Source organism: Littorina saxatilis, linkage group LG3 (assembly GCF_037325665.1).
Source record: "Littorina saxatilis isolate snail1 linkage group LG3, US_GU_Lsax_2.0, whole genome shotgun sequence".
Lineage (NCBI taxonomy): Eukaryota > Metazoa > Mollusca > Gastropoda > Littorinimorpha > Littorinidae > Littorina > Littorina saxatilis.
Genome location: NC_090247.1, coordinates 45,936,532 through 45,961,139, shown reverse-complemented (window position 1 = coordinate 45,961,139; position 24,608 = coordinate 45,936,532). Strand labels below are relative to the sequence as shown.

Sequence of the window (24,608 nt, the reverse complement as noted above, 5' to 3'; positions counted from 1 at the left end):
TCTGCCACCAGCAACTGTGACTTCGGTCCGTGTCCGTCGCTTGATGATTCTGATGCACAGTCTCTGGCTAGCGAGCAGACACGTTCTGGATTTCCGTCTAAGCTCAAGGTTGCGTAAAAAGCCACCAACCAGCCCAGCTGGTACCGCCCCATAGCCTGACACGGACAGTCCAACAACTACAAACACCGCGCAAGCCACCAAATGTACCCTTGCCCGATGATCGCGGCATTGAACCGTCCGTTCCATTATAAAAACTGAAATTTCAGATATTATGCATTCTAATAACGGAAGTAAATGTATTTGATGCCCATCGCCCCGCTAGTCGTATCTGTGCATCAGATGCCCCCTGTGATGCTAGGTGTGTAGCTGCGCCGATCCTAAGACTGTGTGTGTTGTATCTCCCCTCCGGGTAGCCACTAAAACTGAAGCGCTGACTTGAGCTCTTTACAAAAACTAGAGCGCAAAACGGCTTCTCCAGTGTCCGACAGAAAAAGAGGACGTACCGCAAGATCAACATAGAACAAGAAGGGCAAAGCCCATACGACTCACATGCTTGACCTTGACCTTTACATAACCTTGACCTTCAGCTAAACCTAGCAATGACATCATACACTAAGAACTGCTTTACACATTTTTCCTCAAGGTCATCCAAGGTCATGCAACACATAGAGAATACTACATGGCTTGCTGTGTCGTACCAGATTTACACGAGTTGTTTTTTTAAATATTGAACTGCGAGCGAAAGCGAGCTGTTCACTATTTGAAAAAGCAACGAGTGTAAATCTGGTACGGAACAGCAAGCCATGTAGTATTCTGTTTATCCTACATACTGTACTTGCGTGTATTTTACTGAAAATGTCCTGCATTCGAGGCAGCTACATTGAAGACGCTTGTTTTAGAACCTCGATCTCTTCTAAAGCCTCGTGCAATCTATTACGTCAAAGCAAAGAAACGTCACTCTGAAAGTGTGGCGTGACGTGTTAGTTCTAAAGATTCATCGAGGGTAATTAGCGAGCGCAATTTGTGTTTCTATAATGACGTTTGTCTCGGTGACTTTGGCATCATAAGCAGTGGAAAAACAGGTCCCTGCCAGACTTGCTTGACATGACCTCATTTACATGATATACACACGTGTGATTTGAACGATTATTATCTCACGGGTGTCTCTCTCACGTATGTAGGATAAATAGGAAGTACAATGGTGCTTATTGGCTCTTTCTACCATGAGATATGGTCACTTTTAGTGGTTCACTACCTTATTTTGGTCACATTTCATAAGGGTCAAAGTGACCTTGACCTTGATCATATGTGACCAAATGTGTCTCATGATGAAAGTATAACATGTGCCCCACATAATTTTTAAGTTTGAAACAGTTATCTTCCATAGTTCAGGGTCAAGGTCATTTCAAAATATGTATACAATCCAACTTTGAAGAGCTCCTGTGACCTTGACCTTGAAGCAAGGTAAACCAAACTGGTATCAAAAGATGGGGCTTACTTTGCCCTATATATCATATATAGGTGAGGTATTCAATCTCAAAAACATCAGAGAAAATGGGAAAAATGTGAAAAATAGCTGTTTTTTAGACAACATTTATGGCCCCTGCGACCTTGACCTTGAAGCAAGGTCAAGATGCTATGTATGTTTTTTGGGGCCTTGTCATCATACACCATCTTGCCAAATTTGGTACTGATAGACTGAATAGTGTCCAAGAAATATCCAACGTTAAAGTTTTCCGGACGGACGGACGGACGACTCGGGTGAGTACATAGACTCACTTTTGCTTCGCATGTGAGTCAAAAAACCATTCCATGTAAATACAAATAAAGGGTAATCGTCGGGATGAATTGGCATAATTCAAAATGCTTTCTTCACATCGGTCTTAGCCATGAAATCACCCGAACACAGCCCCCTCACCAGTCTGATGGCATCTTCAATGGAAAAATATTTTACACTTGATCTCTCGGGGTCAATTCTGTCGTTGATCGATTCCCTTAAGTCTTCTTTTCTACTAACCACCAATTGGGCGACCGAGCCAGACGGGGTAGGATTGCTGGTACCGGTTGTCGTTGATCCGGATGTTGAGGCAATATGCCTCATGATCACCCGAAACAGCTTCTTGCAGACGCTTGTTGTCTTTCTGGAGCGAGACCATGGCCACTTGGCAGGCCTCTTACCGCTCCCCCAGCCTGCATTGCTCCGCCAATACCGCTGCCAAGGCAGTGGCGCCTTCTTCCCCTCCTGTTGTGGCTGACTCAAACCCACCGGGTTGTCTCTGAGAGGCTGTCTGGTTGCTGGCCTTCAGCCGACCTGCAGCGGCTCGGGTCACTTCGGCTACCCACCTTGACGCTGCCCTCCTGGGAGGCATATTCCTGTGCAAAAAACAAAACAAAAACCAACCAGGATATATATGTGAAAACGGCCTTGTTTGTCAGATTACTGAGAATTACACATGAGCCTTGAACTCGTCTGCTGCTCCTTGCAGGAGTTGACAACTCCTTCACTGTTCGGCCTGTAAAAAGTGGTTAAAATTCCATATTTTGGTTCCAGGTACCACCTCGGTTGTGAGATTAACACCAATCGCTGAAGTTGTCACCAGATTTTGGGAGTCTGAAATACAAACCAAAGAAAATTGATTAAAATCTGGCCCAAAGTACTCCAAACCCATTGTGTTTTCTGTGTCAAACTCAAATTCTGGCACCCAGAACCCCCACCAAACCCGAGTTTGGAATCTCTGAGGCTCAATACATTTATGACAACCAGAACACCAACAGGAAATTACATCATGGTTCTCTGAACTGTTACACATCCACATGAAGTAATACCTGGCTAACAAATCCACATACTAACTAATGTTGGAATCTCTGAGGCCCTAGGCCTTTAGCTTAATTTGACAACACAACCACTGCGAACCGTGTTTTCTGATTCTCTGGAAAATCAGCCCCACCATGAAATATTACCTAGCCCACAGTACTTTAACCAAATTAGTGTTAACCAAAATCTGTGAGGCACCAGCTAACACAAGTGACAACAGTACCCCCACAGGATAAATTTTCCCCGATTCTCTGCAAAGTCACACAACACATGAAATATTACCTGGCCCACAGTACCACTACCAAATTGGAATCTCTCGGGCGCAATGACCAGTGATCGACATACAGTACCTCCACAGGAACCGATATTTCCTGATTCTCTGAAATGACAACCACCCACCTAACAGGTAATCGACATGCAGTACCTCCACAGGAACCAGTATTTCCTGATTCTCTGAAATGTCACACGCCAACCTAACAGGTAATCGACATACAGTACCTCCACAGGAACCAATATTTCCTGATTCATTGAAATGTGAAACACCAACCTAACAGATAATCGACACACAGTACCTCCACAGGAACCAATATTTCCTGATTCTCTGAAATGTCACACGCCAACCTAACAGGTAATCGACATACAGTACCTCCACAGGAACCAATATTTCCTGATTCATTGAAATGTGAAACACCAACCTAACAGATAATCGACACACAGTACCTCCACAGGAACCAATATTTCCTGATTCTCTGAAATGTCACACGCCAACCTAACAGGTAATCGACATACAGTACCTCCACAAGAACCAATATTTCCTGATTCATTGAAATGTAAAACACCAACCTAACAGATAATCGACACACAGTACCTCCACAGGAACCAATATTTCCTGATTCTCTGAAATGTCACACACCAACCTAACAGGTAATCGACATACAGTACCTCCACAGGAACCAATATTTCCTGATTCTCTGAAAAGTCACACACCAACCTAACAGGTAATCGACATACAGTACCCCCACAGGAACCGCTATTTCCTGATTATCTGAAATGTCACACACCAACCTAACCGGTAATCGACAAACAGTACCTCCACAGGAACCAATATTTCCTGATTCTCTGAAATATCACACCCCAACCCAACAGGTAATCGACATACAGTACCTCCACAGGAACCAATATTTCCTGATTCTCTGAAATGTCACACACTAACCCAACAGGTAATCGACATACAGTACCTCCACAGGAACCACTATTTCCTGATTCTCTGAAATGTCACACACCAACCTAACCGGTAATCGACAAACAGTACCTCCACAGGAACCAATATTTCCTGATTCTCTGAAATGTCACACACCAACCTAACAGGTAATCGACATACAGTACCTCCACAGGAACCAATATTTCCTGATTCACTGAAATGTCCCACACCAACCTAACAGGTAATCAACATGCAGTACCTCCACAGGAACCAATATTTCCTGATTATCTGAAATGTCACACACCAACCTAACCGGTAATCGACATACAGTACCTCCGCAGGAACCAATATTTCCTGATTCTCTGAAATGTCACACACCAACAGGTAATCGACATACAGTACCCCCACAGGAACCAATATTTCCTGATTCTCTGAAATGTCACACACCAATCTAACCGGTAATCGACATACAGTACCTCCGCAGGAACCAATATTTCCTGATTCTCTGAAATGTCACACACCAACCTAACAGGTAATCGCCATACAGTACCTCTACAGGAACCAATATTTCCTGATTCACTGAAATGACAACCAACACCCACCTAACAGGTAATCGACTAACGTACAGTACCTCTACAGGAACCAATATTTCCTGATTCTCTGAAATGTCTCACACCAACTTAACAGGTAATCGCCATACAGTACCTCCACAGGAACCAATATTTCCTAATTCACTGAAATGACAACAAACATCCACCTAACAGGTAATCGACATACAGTACCTCCACTGGAACCAATTCTCTGATTTGACAAACGCCCACATGAAAAGGCATTGTAACACCAACATGTCCATCAGAACCTCACCTGAAAATTATTTCCAAGTACTCTGGAAAACCACTGATCCATACTATCCACCAACACAGAAACATACTGTTGAAACATGTCACGATATCTTGATTTGACAGACCACTCAACAATCATGTTGATCGGAGAACCATTCCACCTTGAACTGGTTTTTAGACAGGGGACATCATCCACAACGAGCCTGTCATAAACTGGAGTTACTTCCCATTTACCGATCCGGCTTAACCCCATTTAGAGCCTTCAATTTATAATGTCACCCACGCGCATCAAAACCAGCAAGAAAAAGTAAAAAATAACCATGCTTTCTAAGCTGATCAGTCAAACGCACAATACAACCTGACCCGGCTACAAGTTACCACATTATTTAATCACACAAAAACCGACCGTGTGTGATCGCCCGACCAAGGGACTTGTACAACCTGGCCTGTCCTGACGTTGCTAGATGCACACCATCACCCAAGAAATGACGCTGCAAATTCAGGTAACGCAAACTGTTTTCCTGTGGAAAACATACAAAATCGTGGTCCCAAAATACCACTCTAGGGGAGTCCACAGTGCCCTGTCGAAGCAACGCATTGACTTCCATAGCTGCAGCGTTGTACGAGGGATCGAAACGATACCTGCGAGATTCATAAAGGGGCATGAGTTGACAAAGTACAATGTTGGCGACCCCCACCCTGGCACCCTGTATCAACGATACACATGCCAGAATATGTGAGGAAATCTCCTCCGGCGATCGATCATGGGCAACATCGTGGTCGCCGATCATCACAACCAGAAACTCCGGTGTCTCTACAGAAGCCAGTGCTGACCTACATAGTTTGCCAAATCTTTTGACTTTCCACCCTCCCCTTCCAAACACATCAATCTCACAGGTCCCGAAACCCAAACTAGCCGACACCTGCGTGTCATTCTTGAGGAATCCCCCGAATCTGCGAGCAAACGAATGCCCCAGGGTCGCGAATTCAGACCAATGTTGTGTCTGTACATCGAGGCTGGGTCACTCGTCAATCAGCGCGCTGGCTTCTAGCAGGAACCAAGGATAGATTCGCCAATTTAAAAACCCTATTGCATGAAAAATCGCACAAAGATTGTAATACTACAAAAACACACAATCCACAAATGCATAAATTATACTCAACAATGGAAACCCCGCGGCGTAGATGCAGAAAAACCCATTAATGTCAGAGCTGATTAAAAGCGTTGTCTCTTGTTAATTGTAGCGGACGGAAGTGACTTTGCATTATGGGTATTCAATTTAGTTACGCATTTTTTCTTTGGATCGGTACGAAACAACTTTCTTAAGACGCAACCAAAAATGCCAAACCATTTCTCCACATAAATTTCTTTTCTTTGATGTCTGTTTTTAAATGCACAGAGCTTTGGAGGGATTCAATTACAGTTCTTCTCATTTTTCTTGCATGTTGTAAATAGAGATATCGCAGCCATCACATGGCGCGAATGTTGTGTAGCATGGCGGTGTAAACATGCAATTGTACTGCGATTCCGTGAAACATGTTTGCAAAATAAAGACATTTAAGCCTCAATCTTAAATGTTGTTATGTCGGGCGAACGATTCCTATTCAGCATGCTACTGTGCAGCATTTGGTCTAGTATAGGTGCGAACTATTTGGGTTATTCTCAGACGGCTTAGTCTGGAAGCAAAACACCCCGGATGTTTACACCAGCACCGAACTTGTTGCACAAGTTTCTAGCTCCAGTTTTCGTCAATTTGTCTAGCTATACCAGTCACCTTGCTTTTGCTCGACCAACAACAGTAGTCCTAGCAGTTTCAATTTAAAACCACCCACCCACCCTTCTACAGGTTAAAGCCATATGTACTCGATGACTATACACGCTAATTGCTTTACCAACAGCTGGAGACAGACTAAATTAAGTTCCCTGCAAAATATTGTGGTCTAGGACCCCTTAAATGTTGAGATATTTGAATTTTCATTTTGATCTGGATCGTCCTATTTATAGATTTGGCAACACATGTAACGTTGATGCAAGGGAGAGAACACCGCGGCTTTGTTGACATCCTCACTTTTTCAGAGGCTAGAACAAGCTGTAATGCATGTATTATGGTCCGCGCATGGTGACGTATCGTCATTATATGGTCTTATGGTGCGTTTGACATCGATTGTGGGCAAACTACACTTTGTAAACACGGGAGTGCGTTAGTATGCCTTTAAGGATGTTAATTTAATCCTGTTTTAGTCGCTTAATTCACAGGGGTTGAATCTCATTACATTTAGTGTTTTGTGTTGTGTTTTTTGTTTTTGTTTTTTGTTTAATTTTAACAATTTGTTAGCATGTGTTTTTTTGCATTACTGTTGTGTTACGGTGCTTTGTGGGGGCATAAGATAGACATGGCCACAGGCGAAAGTAATTCTGCTTGGAAGCACACACTATTCAGTAACTTTAACGATATCTGCAGGATCAGTAACTTTAACGATATCTGCAGGATCCTCCCAGGATTGAGCCCTTACAAAAGGCCATGTTGTTGTGGTCTGGTTCAGTGGAGGAGGGTCCTGTGGCTGCACCATTACCGACCTGTATCCATTGCTAGTCTTTCTCACCCTGTGAGAGCCAGGGGTTGGCGTGCTAAACAGAGTGATTTGGTTGGTGTACACCACCAGATTACTTCTGCAAGTATAGTATGTAATGGGCAAAACAGAGCTGAGACGTCAGCCAGGGGCCTGCTGATTTGCTGGTACAGATGAGGGCATTTGGATACAGAGAAGCGGAGGGGGTGCATTTCTAAATTATATGTGTAAAAAAGTGGACAATTACTGCCTGTGGTTATGTCTATCTCCCCACTCTGCGCCCGATTATGCCAAAAAGTAATAACCTGATAGAACAGCAATATGTTTTGTTTCGAACCTCTGTATTTGTGTCAGAGGAATAGTGATTCAGAACAGCTAAATGTTTGGTTGTACATGTATAGACATTTTTACCCTGGTCAGGGTTTTGTGCTTAAAGAGGAATGTACAGCAGCAAGTTTGTTGCTAGTGGAATTTTGAACCCCAGTCAGGGGAGTTTGATGATGTGTGGATACACGTGTATATAACAGTTCAATAAATGTTTGAACTGTTACTACCAGTGTTAAGTCTTAGATTGTGCGGTATGAGGATGGAAGTTGTGTGTATATGACTGTGTAAATATGTGATAAGTGGTGTCTCGACATAAAGGCAAATTTGAACGTCAATTTTTACGTTTTTGCAAAGCATGAATGGTAATTCAAGCGTAGTATGACATAAAATGATTAATTTTTCTCTCTTTGTTAACACTGGTGGAGTGGCCTCGCAGTTAAGACATCGGCTCCGATATTTTGAGGTCTTGTGTTCGAATCTCTGCCTAGGCGTTTATTTTTTCTGCTCGATCCCTCTTGACAAGTATGCTCAGCTCTGAGAGAGCAAACCAGATGTTACCACGGCAAAATTCAAGCGTTGACTGAAGCTCTCAAGGCCATACACGCACAGGGTTTAGCCTGGGAGAAAAAGGCAATGGGACATTTGTTCCCCTCAACCAAATTCCATGGGACATAGTTGAAGGCAAGAAGCGCCAGAGAGGCGGCCTGTATGCGTTTTGACCAAAGATGCAAAATGGTGCAATATGGTGCCATCTGAGAATTAGCCGCTATATCGTGTTATTTATGTGTGTGTGTGTGTGTGTGTGTGTGTGTGTGTAATCCGATGTAAAGACTAGTGTACATTTGGTGGCGCAGTGGTACGTAATCTCAATGCGCCCTTTGATGCACTGAAGGGAATTGTGATGGGACATTTTCAGATTTCATGCGCCAATGGCGCAGGGCGCACTAGTAAATGAAACCCTGCACGCAGTATAGGTGGGGTTTTGGGTCGTGTTCGCTGTACATGATTCTCAGCCCTATCTTTTCAAGCTTATAGCCCCGGATAGTCATAAATAAACCACAGCTTTAACAGAGTGGTTTGAGAAGAGGCGAATCATTAACCGTCACCGTGCTTCCTGGGTCGTGGACAACCCAGAGCCTCACAAAAGTGTCTGTACAAATGTATCTCTTAAACTATTGGAAGTTTTTGATTGAAACTTCACATAATCCTCAAACGCCTTAGGACCCTCGCATCGACCACTTTCTGAAGGATTATCTTTGTAAACAAACAAATAAACAAATACATAATTTGAACTAGACCGTCCTGATGATGTGGGTCGTGGGCGACCCTCATGGAATTAAAAAGTATTTTACTATGTTTATCCCCATTCGGGTGGCTTGGGTCGTGTATGACCCATACTCTGCAAAGAGGCAGTAAAGAGTTTATTCCTATTCGGATGGCGTGTGTCGTGTACGACCAATACTTTTCATGTTGAATTCTTCTTCTAAAGAATGGGTCGTACACGACCCACAGCATCCGGACTGTGGTCCAAAGCGTGATCCGGTGAAGATTAATTGAGCTCAGGCTCCAGGTCTGCAACTATCACAAATACATCTTAAAATAGATCTTCAATTTTTTTTTACTAATAAGACAGTTATCTCCATCATGTAGTGGGTAGTGCTGTTGATTTTGGGCTGGATGGTCCGGGTTTGATTTGCTCAGCCAGTCTTTTTATTTTTTTGTTTTGTTTTGTCTTTCAACCTTTTCTTCCTTTTCCCTATTCGTTCCTGCATTTATTTCCTTTTCCTTATCTTCACCCCAAAGCTTTCGAGTGGTTTATGAGAGATCACCACAACTTGGGACATAGGTAAATGTCGGTGTTCCAACTTCCAAGTCAATTTTCATTCCGAGTCCACGAACTAAGCAGACTGGAAATCACTACTGGTCTTGAAACAGCGTTTTAATGTCACTAAACTGCAGTACCGTAAACTAGCTTGTGAACTCCCACCCCCTTATTCGTGTCAAACTATCTGCATAAGGTATAGTAACTAGTAAACGCCCACTCCCAACATTTGGATCAGTGGTGTCAAAATATTTTGTTTGATTTTTAAAAATTATTTTGTGTACAGTTCTGCACCCTGTACAGACATTTTCAACCAAGGAAACATGACTAGATGCTGAAAGACAGCTATAATGTTGATTTCATACTCTCGCCACTGGCAGAGTAGCTGGATATAGCCAAGCCAAAAGAGGATGAAGATTTGGGAGGCTCTTCTGAAATTGAAGAGATTTGCTTTGCTTAATTTACAGCAGCAGTTGTTTACCGTATTTGACGGATTACAAGACGCACCATTTTATAAGCTGCACCCCCGACTTTTAACAAAAAAATTGGGACGAGCCACGTATAGGCCGCGTCACTATATTAGCCGCCGTCGAAAGAAATATAATCAGATCGTGTCAATCAATCAAAACAATCAGGCAAACGAAAGTACGGTATTTGGCGAAATCGGCTCCGAGAATGAACAAGTGAAACAAAGAAGAAAAGTGAAAAAGTTTGAAGAAAAATATCACACACACAATTTGTAACCAACACACACATGTAGTCCCGCCCAGAATAAGCTTTTTTGGGATGATTTACGACTTTTGCGCACATTTCGAGCAGACGAAAACACAACATGGCGGCTCTCGCTCCTCCAACTATCGCGAGACACAAAAAAACGAAATCTCGCGCGCGCGAGATCCTGATACATCCGGTGTTTCTCTGTACGCTATCTTGTCACGACGACTTGTTGACAAACGAAGATTCGCGAAAGAAAGAGAAAAGCGCCGAGTCTTGAGTAGAGAGCTAATAAAGTACCGGTAATCGCTAATCGAGCGAAATGAAAATCCGCGGCGACTTCCATTAGGTGAATGCTATTCAAGTTTAGGTAACGTTTTAGCCGCATCTTTTTATAAGCCGCAATGCGATTTTGTTTGAAAAAAAGCCGCGGCTTGTAGTCCGTCAAATACGGTACACCTAATTGTCAGCATTTGACTTTTCTTGGTTATGTTCATAACTCCACAAGCACGCAGCAAAAAACTGTCAGACGACAGTTAAACATTTCTTGGACAAAAAGGTCTAATCACGTACTGTCACCACGTCAAATTTTGTAACGCTCCCGTTGCTGACAAAGCAAAGTTTTTCTTGACGCTCCAAATTTCAGTTTGTACTTGTAGTTTGTCTACCTTGAGTATGCAACACTTCTGTCACCCCTCTGTAATTGTATACAATATGCCAATTGACCATAAAGCACATTTTCTTTTTAGAGTTCACTGAATATTGCATGGATTGCTGATTAGGCAGTATGTTAAATTTCTATTCAGAATAATTGATACCCAAACTCAAGTGTTCTTGGAATTGAATGAACAAGATCAAGAGCAAACATCAGTTGAAAGGAAAGAAATAGAGCAAGTCCCTTACGTTTTGGTGTGGATGCACCAATGTATATGTAATTTATGTACATGTATTTATGTATGCTTGATAAATATCTTGTGTAAATAAGATTCATGAGCAGTGACATATGTGAACAGCTCAGATCATGGGTAATTTTAACACCTTCACATTTAAATGCTTATTAAATAACATATTCTTACTCCGAATCACATTAGCATTGAGTCACCTGAGATGCTTATCACTGAAAAACGCTTACCCGGCTAAAATTTTTAAAGGGAAGCAACCCCATCACCAAAACGAAAGTGAAAGTAGCTTTGGTAATGGGCCAGCACACTGGGAGTTACCTCCCATACGGGTGTGTGCCACGTCACTTCCTCTAGGAACACGTGCCTATTCTCATACGTCTTTTTCACCTCGGAGAGGACGGTTCACTTTTTGACGCTCTGTGGCTGACCTTGTGTGTTTGAGGACACCCGCCGGCCACGTTACCCAGCTTTTCTGCTCGCCTTGCCTACAGTTTGGTGAGCTCGTTCCCGTTTGTTGTTGGTTGTTTGCGCTGTTTTCGTTACTGTACGTTGTCCGTTTTTTGCGGACTTGTGTGTCAGTGACTTGCGTGTTTCGCCATTTTGTTGTGTGAGTTAGTTAGCTAGCTCGTATGACTTTGCTCGTAGCTCTGCGTGCCCCTTTCTGTGTTGGGCAAGTGTAGCTATAGTATTTTGTTGACGCGAAAGTGTGTGTGTTTACTGTGTTTTCAGTCGTTTAGACTTATGTTTCAGTAAATTTTTCGCGTTGCCACGTGTTGTTGACTGGCGTGTCAGTGACTTGCGTGTTTCGCCATTTTGTTGTGTGAGTTAGTTTTCTAGCTCTTGTGTCTTTGTTTGTAGCTCTACGTGCCTCTGTTTTTGTGGGGCAAGTTTAGCTATTGTAATTTGTCGACGCGAAAGAGTGTGTGTTTACTGTGTTTTCAGTCGTTTAGACTTACGTGTCAGTAAATGTTTTTCGCGTTGCCACGCGTTGTTGACTTGGTGTCAGTTACTCGTGTGTTTCGCCATTTTGTTGTGTGAGTTAGTTTACTAGCTCGTGTGACTTTGTTTGTAGCTCTACGTGCCTCTGCTTTTGTTGGGCAAGTGTAGCTATCGTAATTTGTTGCCGCGAAAGTGTGTGTTTTTGCTGAGTTTTCAGTCGTTTAGACTTACTTTCAGTAAAATGTTTTCGTGTTGTTTACATGGATTTGACAGCATGTCTGATTCAGACAAGCGCTGTGGCAAGTCGGACCCCAAGGGGAAATTTAAGCCTTAGGCTTCTTCTTAAGCAGTTTTACTTGTACAGACCAAGAACGTAGCACTTTGTTGTCTGTACCTATTTCGGCGCCTAGCGCTGTTACTACTTCTGCTATCTTTTGCGGCGCCTAGCGCTGCTGTTACGTCTGCTCCGGTTCTCTACTACGGAGACTTCGTCCTCGTTGTTAGCACCTGTGCAGGGTGCGTTGGTTCCTTTCTGTTTTAGACACTGGTTCCGGAAATCCGCAGCTTGGTGCAGGCAGAGTTCCAGCGTTCCGTCGCCAGTTGTTTGGCGTTTCCGGCATCTGGCAGTGACGTCCGGGCGTTGGCTTCCGTGTCTTTGCCTTCCATTTCCGGTTTGGAGCAGCGTCCTCCTTCTTCAGCTGCGGCTGGTAAGCAGAGCTGGTCCGATAGCCCTCGTGAGGCGCCTGGACGTTCTCTCTCGGGAGACAGCTCTTTCGCTTCGGGTCACGACCGATACCATGCTGATCTTTCATTTCCGGCGATAACCTACGAGGCCCCGGATTTGATCGAACAGCGGCGGCAGTCGGTTTTGGCTGCCGCATTTCCGGCACTTGCCGGAAGTGATGATCCGTCCGCTCCGGCACGCTACGGCGGTCGCGGCAGGATGGAGTATTCACTGACTTCCGGTCCTTCCGGATCGCGAAGTCAACCAGTGCAGCCTTCGTTTCCGCATTGCGCGGTTCCGTCGGCTACACTACCGGCACTCGCCGGAAGTGATGATCCGTCCACGCAGGCACGCTACGGCGGCTGCGGCAGGATGGAGTATTCACTGACTTCCGGTCCTTCCGGATCACGAAGTCAACCAGTGCAGCCTTCACTTCCGCATTGCGCGGTTCCGACGGCTACACTTCCGGTTTCGGCCGGACACGCTGCTTCCTCTTCTGGTGCTTCCTTCCGGATACCAGTGGGTGGATTCCAGCGTACGCCTTCCGGCCATTTAGTGCCTAGGCTTGAGCAGGCATCACTCCACTCTGATGGGGGAGTGACGTCAGCTCATCCAGCTCCGGTTTTTCCGGATAGTCGTCCTGCCTACCCTTTACCTTCACAAGGTTCTGGGCTGCAGGATGATGTTCGTGCACAGGCATTTCCGGTTTCCGGTTTGCCAGGGCATGCTTCTGCTTCCGGAACTGGTGTTTTTGGTTTCAGTGCAGCCTTCGCTTCCGCATTGCGTGGTTCTGTCGGCTGCACTACCGGCACTCGCCGGAGGTGATGATCCGTCCACGCAGGCACGCTACGGCGGCTGCGGCAGTATGGAGGTTTCACTGACTTCCGGTCCTTCCGGATCACGAAGTCAACCAGTGCAGCCTTCAATTCCGCATTGCGCGGTTTCGTCGGCTACACTTCCGGTTTCGGCCGGACACGCTGCTTCCTCTTCTGGTGCTTCCTTCCGGATATCAGAGGGTGGATTCCATCGTACGCCTTCCGGCCATTTAGTGCCTAGGCTTGAGCAGGCATCACTCCACTCGGATGGGGGAGTGACGTCAGCTCATCCAGCTCCGGTTTTTTACGGATGGTCGTCCTGCCTACCCTTACCTTCACAAGGTTCTGGGTTGCAGGATGATGTTCGTGCACAGGCATTCCGGTTTCCGGTTTGCCAGGGCATGCTTCTGCTTCCGGAACTGGTGGATTTGGTCATGGTTCCATGTGTGACTATTCTGATGCTCCATCAGTGGTCAACGAGGAGTCTCGGGGTGTGTTTCCGTCGAAGCTCAAGTCTGTTCTTGACATCGCGGCGGAAGTAGCGTCTCGTTTTTTCCCCGAAGGGGTGGTGGCTGCGGACTCTTCCGCTCCGTTCGTTCCTTCGGCCATGGCGGACTTCCGGCCGGCACAGGAAGAGGTTTCTTCCTTCCGGTTCGCCGAGTCTCCGTCAGTGGCTTACCAACTTTCGCATTCGCTGGTTCGTCCAGCACATGCGGGGAGTGGTATTCGGCCAGTGCCTGTTCCGTTACTGCTTCCTTTTGGTCCAGTTCCGGAATCAGCTCAGCAGTGGGTGGCGTCGGCTTCTCAAGCCTCTTCCTTTGTGACTACGGGCAATAGGAAGCTTAGCTTGCCCACTCAGAGCCAGAGCTGGCTGGTGTCTTTTGCACTCCCTAGGGCTACCCTTCCGGTTCCCCGGGAATTGCTGCCTCTTCTGGCTAAACCGATCAGGCATGATCCGGTTCTGCCGGTTTCTGAGGCTTCCCTCCTCTCTGCTGAGGAGGTTGGACGTTGGCAGATCGAACTGTCCTCCGTTGCGAAGACTCTTGTTCGGACTCTGTTTCGGGCATTGATCGATTCGCTGGTTCCTTTCACTCTCAGTGAGGAACAAAATGCGGACGATGTCTCTGCGCTTTTTACCGCCTTGGCCAAGGTCAAGGAGGAACAATTGCGTCTTTCCTACCTACAGTACACCCAAGCGGTCCTCTGTAGGAGGGATCTCTTCCTCTCGCAGTCCCAGTTCACGGAGCTGGCTACTAGGGAGACCTTGAGAGTCTCCCCGGTCTCAGAGGAATCTCACTTCTGTTCTCTGGCAATGGATGCCAGACAGAAGGGGATTCAGTCGAACAAGGACAGTCAGTTCCTCGACTTCACTCTGCAGGGGGTGAAACAGTCTAAGCCTTCTAAGCAAAGCAGGCTCAGACATTGTCGAACCTCAAGCCAGCTCAGAAGCGGCAGGCGCTGCCGGTCGCTCGTGGCAGGAAGAAGAGGACGGCATCGGGGAGGGGGTGTGGCGGCTCTGGGAGTAAGCCACACCTCCAATGAAGCGCTCCCGATCTCACCCCCCTCCCGCCTTCCACCTTGGTGATGGCGGGAGGCCCCTCCCGTGCGCTTTCTCGTTGGATGTCGGTAGTAGACAGCCAATGGATTGTGGGAGTGGTGAGATCGGGCTTCCGCCTGCTCTGGCGGGAGGTTAAGGCGCCTCTTACCCGAGTGCTACCGCGGTTCAAGCCCCTCTTCTCGCAGGAAGCATGTTCCGTCTTGCAGTCGGAAATTGCCTCCCTGGAGCAGAAGGGCGCGGTGGAAAGAGTTCGGGTCCATAGCTCCCTGGGATTTAAGGGCGTCTTTTCGCCGTTCCCAAAGCGTCAGGAGGACGGCGTCCCGTGTTGGATTTATCTCTCCTCAACACTTTCTTGAGTGAGATAAAAGTCAAGATGGAGACGCCAGCCTCTGTCCGAGACTCTCTCCGCCCAGGAGACTGGGTGACCTCGATCGATCTCACGGACGCATACTTTCTTTCTTATGCATCCGGCTGACCGGAAATGGCTTTGTTTCCGGTGGGGAGATCAGATCTACCAGTTTCGCGCACTCCCTTTCGGGATGTCCCTCGCACCATGGATTTTCACCATGGTGGTGAGACAGGTCTGTGCACTGGTGAGGTCCTAGGGTATCCGCCTGCGGGCTTATCTGGACGACTGGCTCATCATGAACCAGTCCCAGAGCGGCTGTTCGCAAGATACCCTGATGGTTCTTCGAGAATCCAACTTGTTGGGGTTCTCGATCAACCGGGCAAAGTCGGAGCTGACCCCGTCACAGACATTCACTTATCTGGGGATGTCTTTCGACACGGTCGCGTGGACTGTCCAGCCTTCTTAGAGAAGGGTGGACAAGCTCCAAGCTCAGATTCGCTCCACTTTGCCTCTCCTGATGGCTTCCATCCGTCTGGACTTGGTGGCTCGCTCGCTTAGAGCGTCCACCTCGTCAGTTTATGCTTCCCACCGGAAGGCATGGACTGCCTGGTGTTCAGCTACAGGGGTGAGTTCGGTGGCTCCGCGCTCTATTCAGGTCGCCAACCGCCTCTCTTTCATGTCTTCGCAGGGCGCTTCAGGCTCCTCGTTGAGGGTCCGGCGCTTCGCTATCTCGGCGACTCTTTAGCAGATCGGTCGGTCTGTTCGAGTCGGGGGCGTTATAGCTGCAGTCATTAAAGGGGCTGCTTTTAAGGAAGCTAAAGCTCGTTTGCCCGCTCCCAAGTGGGACTTGTTTTTAATCCTGGAATTCCTACGTTCTGCGGATTTTGAGCCTTTGAGCGAGGCCATTCTGTTCAATGTCACTCGCAAAGCGCTGGTTCTTCTTTTGTTGGCAACGGCCCGACGGGGTAGCGAGGTCCATGCCCTGTCGGGTCAGCCTGGAGATATCTCCCTTTAGTCGGACGGTTCCGCATCTTTGCGTTTCCGGCCCGATTTCCTGGCCAAGAATCAGTCTCCGGGGCAGGCCTCTCCGCTGGTTAGAGTCAAGGCTCTGATCAGCGCGTTGGCCCCGGATGACCTTGATTCGGTCAATTGCCCTGTGAGGGCTCTTCGTCTGTACTTAGCCCGGACTCAGCCGTTTCGGTCTAGTTCTCAGAAGTTGCTGTTTATCTCGCCCTTTTCTAGGCGCGAGTAAGATTTGTCGAAGGTATCGTTGGCCCGGTGGGCTTCCTCGCTCATTAAGCAAGCTTATGAGTGGAGTCGCACAAAGAGGGGGGGGGGGTCATGCCCTCCTTGCCACTTGACTCGGCCCGAGCCCATGAAATGAGTGCGTGGGCATCCTCTCTGGCAGTACTGCGCTCCAGATGTCTAGAGGAGGTGCTGACAATTGCGTTTTGGCGTTCTGAAGATGTTTTCATGAACTTTTATCTTCGGAACGTCTCGGCTCTTCGACAGGATGGCTCCAGGGGCCTTCCAGCCCTCATAGCAGCAGGTCAGTTCCTGTCCAGAACTTGATGGTGAATTTTGATTCATTTCTAGCCCACCGCCTTGTTGATGTTATCTGCTAATGTGATTCGGAGTAAGAATATGTTATTTAATGGAAAATTTCCTAGATAAATTTTCATTTAATTAATATACTTACCCGAATCACATACTGTATTCCCTCCCACCTGCCCCGCGTATGGTTTTAAGATTTTTAAAGCCGTATGAGAATAGGCACGTGTTCCTAGAGGAAGTGACGTGGCACACACCCGTATGGGAGGTAACTCCCAGTGTGCTGGCCCATTACCAAAGCTACTTTCACTTTCGTTTTGGTGATGGGGTTGCTTCCCTTTAAAATTTTTAGCCGGGTAAGCGTTTTTCAGTGATAAGCATCTCAGGTGACTCAATGCTAATGTGATTCGGGTAAGTATATTAATTAAATGAAAATTTATCTAGGAAATTTTCCATTTTATAGCCATCCATTGAATTGAGAAGAAAACAAAGCATACTAAACGGCTAAGCATGAATCAAACAATAAGAAAATAAAAAGAACCAACAACATCGTTTTGTATGTGTGGGTAGTAAACACGTTTTATTTACAAAACACGGCGGAAAATGGCGACAAATTTGTTGCACAGCGACAGGTCACTTTCTTCAACCAAGGCCAGTACTTTCATACATGACAAAGGAAAGCAAATATGGCTTGAATTATAAAGTTATAGTGTTCCTTTGCGTGTCTGAGTGATAAACTGTTTTAACCAACTCTCTTCTGAAACGTAATTGCACTCAGCAGATTTGTCGTCCGCTCATAACTTTCGTGTCACACGGTCTTTGCGACAAACAGATAGATCGCATTCTCGCAGAAAATCATTGACAACACAGACCAGTCATTTTTAGCATTGCATTTGGGAAGGGCTACTATTATAGTGTGTTTTAAGAAAGAAAAACATTATAGTATCGGCAGAACACGACCAAATGAGTTTTCGTGTCACAGCGTTATGGGCGTGAGATTTTTAGACTTTTTGTTCTCACACTGTAGCAAAATCATTGACAACACAGACAAGTCAGTTTTAGCATAGGGAAGGGCTACTATTATAGTGTGTTTTAGGAAAGAAAAACATTATAGTATCGGCAGAACACGACCAAATGAGTTTGCGTTATGGGCGTGAGATTGTTTTTTTTCACACTGCAGATCATATCTCAAAAACTACTGAGTGGATCTTTATGAAATTTGATATGGATATTTTTGACTGGATTTTCTCATAGAAGGTTTTTCCGTTTATTGATAGGACAGTTTGATGACGTCATATTTTACCGTTTGCCAAAAGGTCGAGGCAGCACTTTCACAGTTACAGTTTTTCATCAATTTGATCGAATTTCTTATCACACAATCTCAGATCTAGGCCGGATTATGGGATTGCATTTCAGCTTGGTCACTTAAAGTTTTGTTATTGAAATGTTTGTTCGAAATATGTCATTTTTTCAAATTTTTAAAAACTAATATTTGAAACAGAAAATTTATATTGGTGTATTCCCTATTGCGTCCTGTATCTAAAACTATATAGTTTTGTTGTTTTGTATTGATAATTATGCTTAAAAATGAAGAAAACCGATAAATAACCACTATCTTTATTTATGAAAAAAGACACTTAAAAACAACTTCTATCTATTCCTTATCATTTTCTGATTCCAAATATATATAGTTTCATGGTGTTTGACGTTGAAAATATGCTCAAACTTAAACTCGGATCGTTGAATGGAAATTATACTTCCAAGCTCCAAAAGCACGTCATTTCAAGTGTGGAACACGCTCATGACGTCATACTGAAAGGTGATGAATTATGGCTTCACCTTGCGATGTTTCATTTCAAACATGGTAACATTTTTAAAGGGGTTTCTTTCTCAGATTTGTGTTTGCCCTTTGTCTGTCTCTCTATGTCTCCGTCTGTCTGACTGATTCAATTAAATGTGTAATTACTTAGTTTTACAAAAGTCAAACTAAGTATGATATACCTAATTGATTCAGGTCTCTAAATTCTTATTGTAAAATTGTGAGTTTTATTCAAAACAAATTTAATTGGTGTTTTAAACTCAATAATGGGGCATGCTGTGATGAGCAGAAGAATGTGTGTTTACGAGCAGAAAAAGCCCATCAAAGTCAAGAATCGTGGTTTTTTTTTTTCTATTTTCACCTTGTAGCTTCATACAGACACTAAGCAACAGTGTAGTACCACTTCCAGTGCAATATCTTGTACTTTAATTTTGACCATCTGTGTAACACTTTATTGACCCATGATCTGAGCTGTTCACATATACTTTTGGTTTTTTTAAAGCAGTAATTTCTTTATCCCCGAGTACGCTAGTACAAGGGTCCAGCAGACTTTAATTGTGTGTGTGTGTGTCTCGACTTAACAGCTTATTGCTGGGAAACTACTGGGCGCAGTTCGTTCAAAAGTTGATACACTAACTTGATAATAGGTCCGATTGATCGTATTAAAACTTCATAATGTTACCTGGGACCTAAGTGCGAAATAAACCACAAAAAAACGACTTGGCGGCGGGGGGAATTCGCGGAGCCCTAGCCAGGCAGTCTCATAGAACAGCCGAACGCGTCACACATTGACGAGAAATATAGCGTCATAAAAAGATTACGTCACGGTCAAAAGTCTTTGACGTCTTTTTCTCTCGCGCGGTGTGTGTGTGTGTTCATTTTGTGCACATGTGTTAGTGTTACTGTGTGTGTGTGTGTGTGTGTGTGTGTGTGTGTGTGTGTGTGTGTGTGTGTGTGTGTGCATGTGTGTGTGTGTGTGTGTGTGTGTGTGTGTGTGTGTAAGAGAGAGAGATAGAGAGGAAGAGAGAGAGGGAGTGAGGGAGAGAGAGTGTGTGTGTGTGTGTGTGTGTGTGAATGTGTGTGTGTGCATTTTCACTGTGATCAAATTACAAATAAAAGAGAAAGGCCAGTCACCACGCACATCCTCGGCTCGCATGCAATGTATTTATATAGCAAAGGGAATGCCTGTAATTCACACAGATCAATCACTTGGTCTTAAACGTGCACAAGACAAAAACTTTCATACTGGGGGAGCGAGCCAATCTGAAGAGTACTCGGGTCCAGCGCGAGCGTTTTTTATTAATTTTAGAGCTTAATATGACTAATGTGCATAAGTGCATGGTGCCTCTTAAATATCACTGTATCTTTGAAGTTTCTTTTATGTGTGAGGGAATTTATCTTTTTCTCTCTCAGGTCAAACACATACAGCAAGATTGACTGATACATTTAATGGATTCACAATTTAGGTAAGTATACATGTCATTTGTGTCACCTTTGGGTCCATACATGATGTCCTTTTGTGAACTCTTATAGCACCTGAGGCTTTAAAGATTATGGACAAAATGTAAGAAATACAGAAGCTGTATGTGTGACTTTTGAGTTGATAGGAGGATCAAGAAGGCATAACATCTCACTGTGGCAATAAAGGGCTATTTTTTTGTTCTTTCGGTAGTATGACGGATATACAGTGGAACCTCTCGTAACGACCTCTCCCAAGAACAACCCCCTCCTTTTGCCGCGGATGCTTTTCACACTGTAACTAACCTCCCAAGAGCGACGCCCTCCTTTTTTCGACGACCGACCTACCAACTTAGGGTCAATAATGACTTAGACCTTTTAACCAGTGAGTGTCAAAGTTCGTAATTACGCAGCACACGCGGAACACACACGTCATTAGTCACGCATCAAGAGTCAGGGGTGGTAGTGTGTGCAAGTCCAGTGGCCCACGGCTGTCATCTTCTCACCTATTACTGTCACAATTGAAGGACTGCCCTCGAAGTAGGGGGGGAGGGGGGATGGGATGGGAGGGGTTCGGTAGGGGCAGTTAGAACGACAACTCAATAATGAATTGTTGTGTAGTATTCTGTGAGTGTGTGCTCGCCAACTGAGACCTCGGGTCAATCACCCATACTTGCCAATGAGCAAGTTTTACCTATGGGACGGTCTCCTTTGATGTCTGAGAGGAAACTCTTCCTGTCCCAGGTTACACACTGACCTTCTTACCCGGGGTCAATCTCCGAGTCAGTTTACCTATGAGATCGCACACGCATATGCGTGTGTGTGTGTGTGTTATGTCTGCCCGTCTGTGCGCTGGTGTATGCATGTACATTATGCTTATCCATATGCACATCAAATGGGAACAAAAATAGGATAACGGAGACAACTTTCAAGACTGAACTGCCCAACAGTTGCCACCCCTGTAAAAACAATTATACCTCCCAAACTCCCAATAAAGATCCCTCCTTTTTACAACTGATTTTTCTGGACATTTTCAAGGTCGTTAGTGGGAGGTTTTACTGTATATGAAGGTGGATTAAATGCAAAATCTCAGGAATTTCACTAGCTTCCTCTCTGCCACCCTCCAATTTCCATTTGGCAGAGCTGTGAAATGAAAGACTGCATTATATTATTATAAGCTTGGTTTCAGCTTCCTACCTCGGATAATCAACGGTGGCATCGCAGGCATTGTGGGAGTGACATGCGTGTTTCCCATCGATCTTGTCAAGACTCGTCTGCAAAACCAGCAGCCTGGCCCTGGGGGGCAGCTCTACTACAAGAGCTTGTGAGTGCTTGGGTTTAGCATTTCTGGGTCTCCACCTCATGTGAAAGTACAGTTTACACCACCCGCCCCTGCCATCCAAGCAAAAGTATCTACGTTTGGTAGAACCTGGCTTTCAAAGCATGTGATTTAGAATTTATTAGATGATGAAATGAAACTACCAAATAAAGTGTAAATTTATGTGGTCAGGTCGGGGCTAATTCCAGTAATTGGGATTGAGGTTATTCAGGTATACAAGGGACTTTGATGAGCTAGTGAGCGCACAGTATCTAATGGATTGTGTGTATAATTCTGTCCTGTTAGCAGGTTGATGTTGACTGAAAGCTGTAGCAGCTACTAAAATTGCCCTTGCATACCTGAGTGCTTTGCCAGGTGTTGCCTTGCTTGTTAACAGTATACCGCTGCTGCAGGTGCATGTTCACAGAAACAAAAAGCTTATTTCATGCAACATTTACTCTTGCAAAAGGACAGTTGTTGGTAGCTTACGGGTTAGCTGTCGGCAAGCGCAACATCCTGTTCCTTAAAGGCCGAGGTCCAACAGGCCAAAATACCCATGGGTATAGGCGGAGCCTATTTTCAGTGACCGACAGGTCTCAAGTTACCTAGTCTGGTGGATGCAGTGGCCAAGGCATTCCGCTTGATTAAACAAGCCAACATCAGACTGCATACCTCTCCTTGGTCACTGTGTTCCGTGTGAGGTACTCTCTGCCAGGCTGCCACCAGCTAAAAATAACCGGCAGTACCACTCTCCTCCTGCCGATTTACCCTTTCCTTCCTCCAACCCCTTCCGCCCACACTGGCGCCTGAAATATATATAGGGCCAGACCTGCACTCTTCTTTGTCTGCAGCGCTAGCGTGCGTGGCCCCAGCTCTCTGTTATGCTGTGTTGATAACCTGGATGCCGCGAGCAGAGAGATAGCAGTCGAGCAGAGAGATCTATAGCAGTCGTTCTGTGTGGTGGCCACAGAGATATTGCCTATTCCGGAACTGATGTTTTTAGTGTGTTTAGTTGTATTTATTGCAATGCATGCCACAATTCACAAGACAGAAGAAAGGATACATGAGAGAATTAGAAAAAGTGTGTTCCCCCCCCCCCCCAAGTATATAATTATGCGACTCTTTGCACTCTGAAAAAAAATGTGCATGCTGCATTTAATGAAACACCTTGAAACAACGCAGTAAACAAAACATCCTAAATGTGCCACAATAAAAGAACACAAAATAATGAAAGATAAAGACAAAGGTAATCCCCAAGTACATAATACATATATACAACACTTTACGAAATATATACAAACAGTAGAGTATATACAGTCGTATATTTACATACATATTATGCCAAGGACTACTAGTAGAAGTCATTGATGGTGCGCATGTAAAATTTGTTTTGCGTTTATATAAGTATATAATTCAAAATAGTGTAGATAATGTCAGTAACATATAAGAAAGAAAACTGTTCATGTTACAGTGTTAGCTGCATGTGAATAAAACAAAAAAGCTTACCTCACGGCCCTCCTATACAAGTCTCACAAACTTGTATATATAATATACCACAGGAGAAAAAAAAACGTAGCTCGCGCGCGCTCACCCAAATCCGCGCGAAGTGCCACATGATATTATACCCCGACAACACATAGGCGGATAATACATGTATGTCAATAGTATGAAACAAAACATGCCACAATTTTCCAGACAGAAGAAAGGGTAAATGAGAGAATTAGAAAAAGTGTTTGCTCCTCAAGTATATAATTATGCCACTCTTTACACTCTGAAAAACATGTGCATGTTGCATTTAAAGAAACAGGAACGGCACAGTATGTAAGACGGCAGAAGACAACACAGTAAACAAAACATCCTAAATGTGCCACAAAAAAAGAACACTAATTAATGTCGTATTTAAAAACATATTATAGGCATGCGTATGGTGCGCATGTGAAATTTGTTTTGCGTTTATATAATTCAAAATAGTGCAATTAATGCCTGTAATATAAAAGAAAGAAAAAACGGTCTTTCAATACATGTTCATGCAAATTGTTAGCTGCATGTGAAGAAAACAAAAAGCCTACCTGACCCTGCAACTGTTGGTCAGTAATCCAATAGCAGCACACAAGTCGATTTAAAAGTTTTTCAACACAGTTTTTCACTCGTATTGTTCTCACAAACTTGTATATATATACCACAGGAAAGAAAACTCGTCGATCCGACGACAATTTAACGTTTGTTTCATTATCGCAAACAAAACAGAACAGACAAAACGAAACAAAACAACACAACAACAGTTGGGGTTGTTATTTCTCTGAGATGCTGAAGGAAAAAAAAGATGACGTGCATTGTAATGGAATAGAGTGGGTGTAATTTCAAACGGGGGACGCAAAACAAGCAATACAAAAAACAGAACAGATGAAATGCACTAGAGTCGAGTGCCTGTTCCAAACGGTGCATGCACTGATTAGGCGCGTGGATTAACGAATCAAAACTGCTCTAAACTCAAACACAAAAACAGCCTCAAAAACTTATTCTCACTCTATGACACAGTTTAGACTAAGTACTTACTGACGGCAACATCAGAAACACAGTCGGTCGTTGGTATAAACATTGAGCGTGGTTACAAAATGGTATACAATGCGCACGTTTTGATACAACAAAGAACGACCTGCCGGTAGATTCGATAGCAGTATTACTTCAACATCAAACAAACCGAATCCTATCAGGAACTCTAGTTTGCACATACACAAAGCCTGAATATCCGAGTAACAATATACACAAGATGACGGTAATCCAACGTTCAAGTCACGCAAACCAGTCCATTTCATACCAAGAAACACGTATTTTTTCACACTCGCCCAGCACGCTGTACACTTGAACAAGGGCTTTGTGAAG

At 44.7% G+C, this 24,608-nt stretch overlaps 1 protein-coding gene across 1 annotated transcript in view; it reads left to right on the top strand.

The window, feature by feature from the left end:
• Positions 1–24,608, top strand: part of LOC138960799 (mitochondrial glutamate carrier 1-like) — an 89,737-nt gene that overhangs the window by 17,387 nt on the left and 47,742 nt on the right. Inside the window, exons 2-3 of the mRNA XM_070332454.1 lie at positions 20,363–20,415; positions 21,597–21,731. Coding sequence (XP_070188555.1) covers positions 20,399–20,415; positions 21,597–21,731 — 152 coding nt within the window. The 5' untranslated portion in view covers positions 20,363–20,398. The remainder of the gene's footprint in view (positions 1–20,362; positions 20,416–21,596; positions 21,732–24,608) is intronic.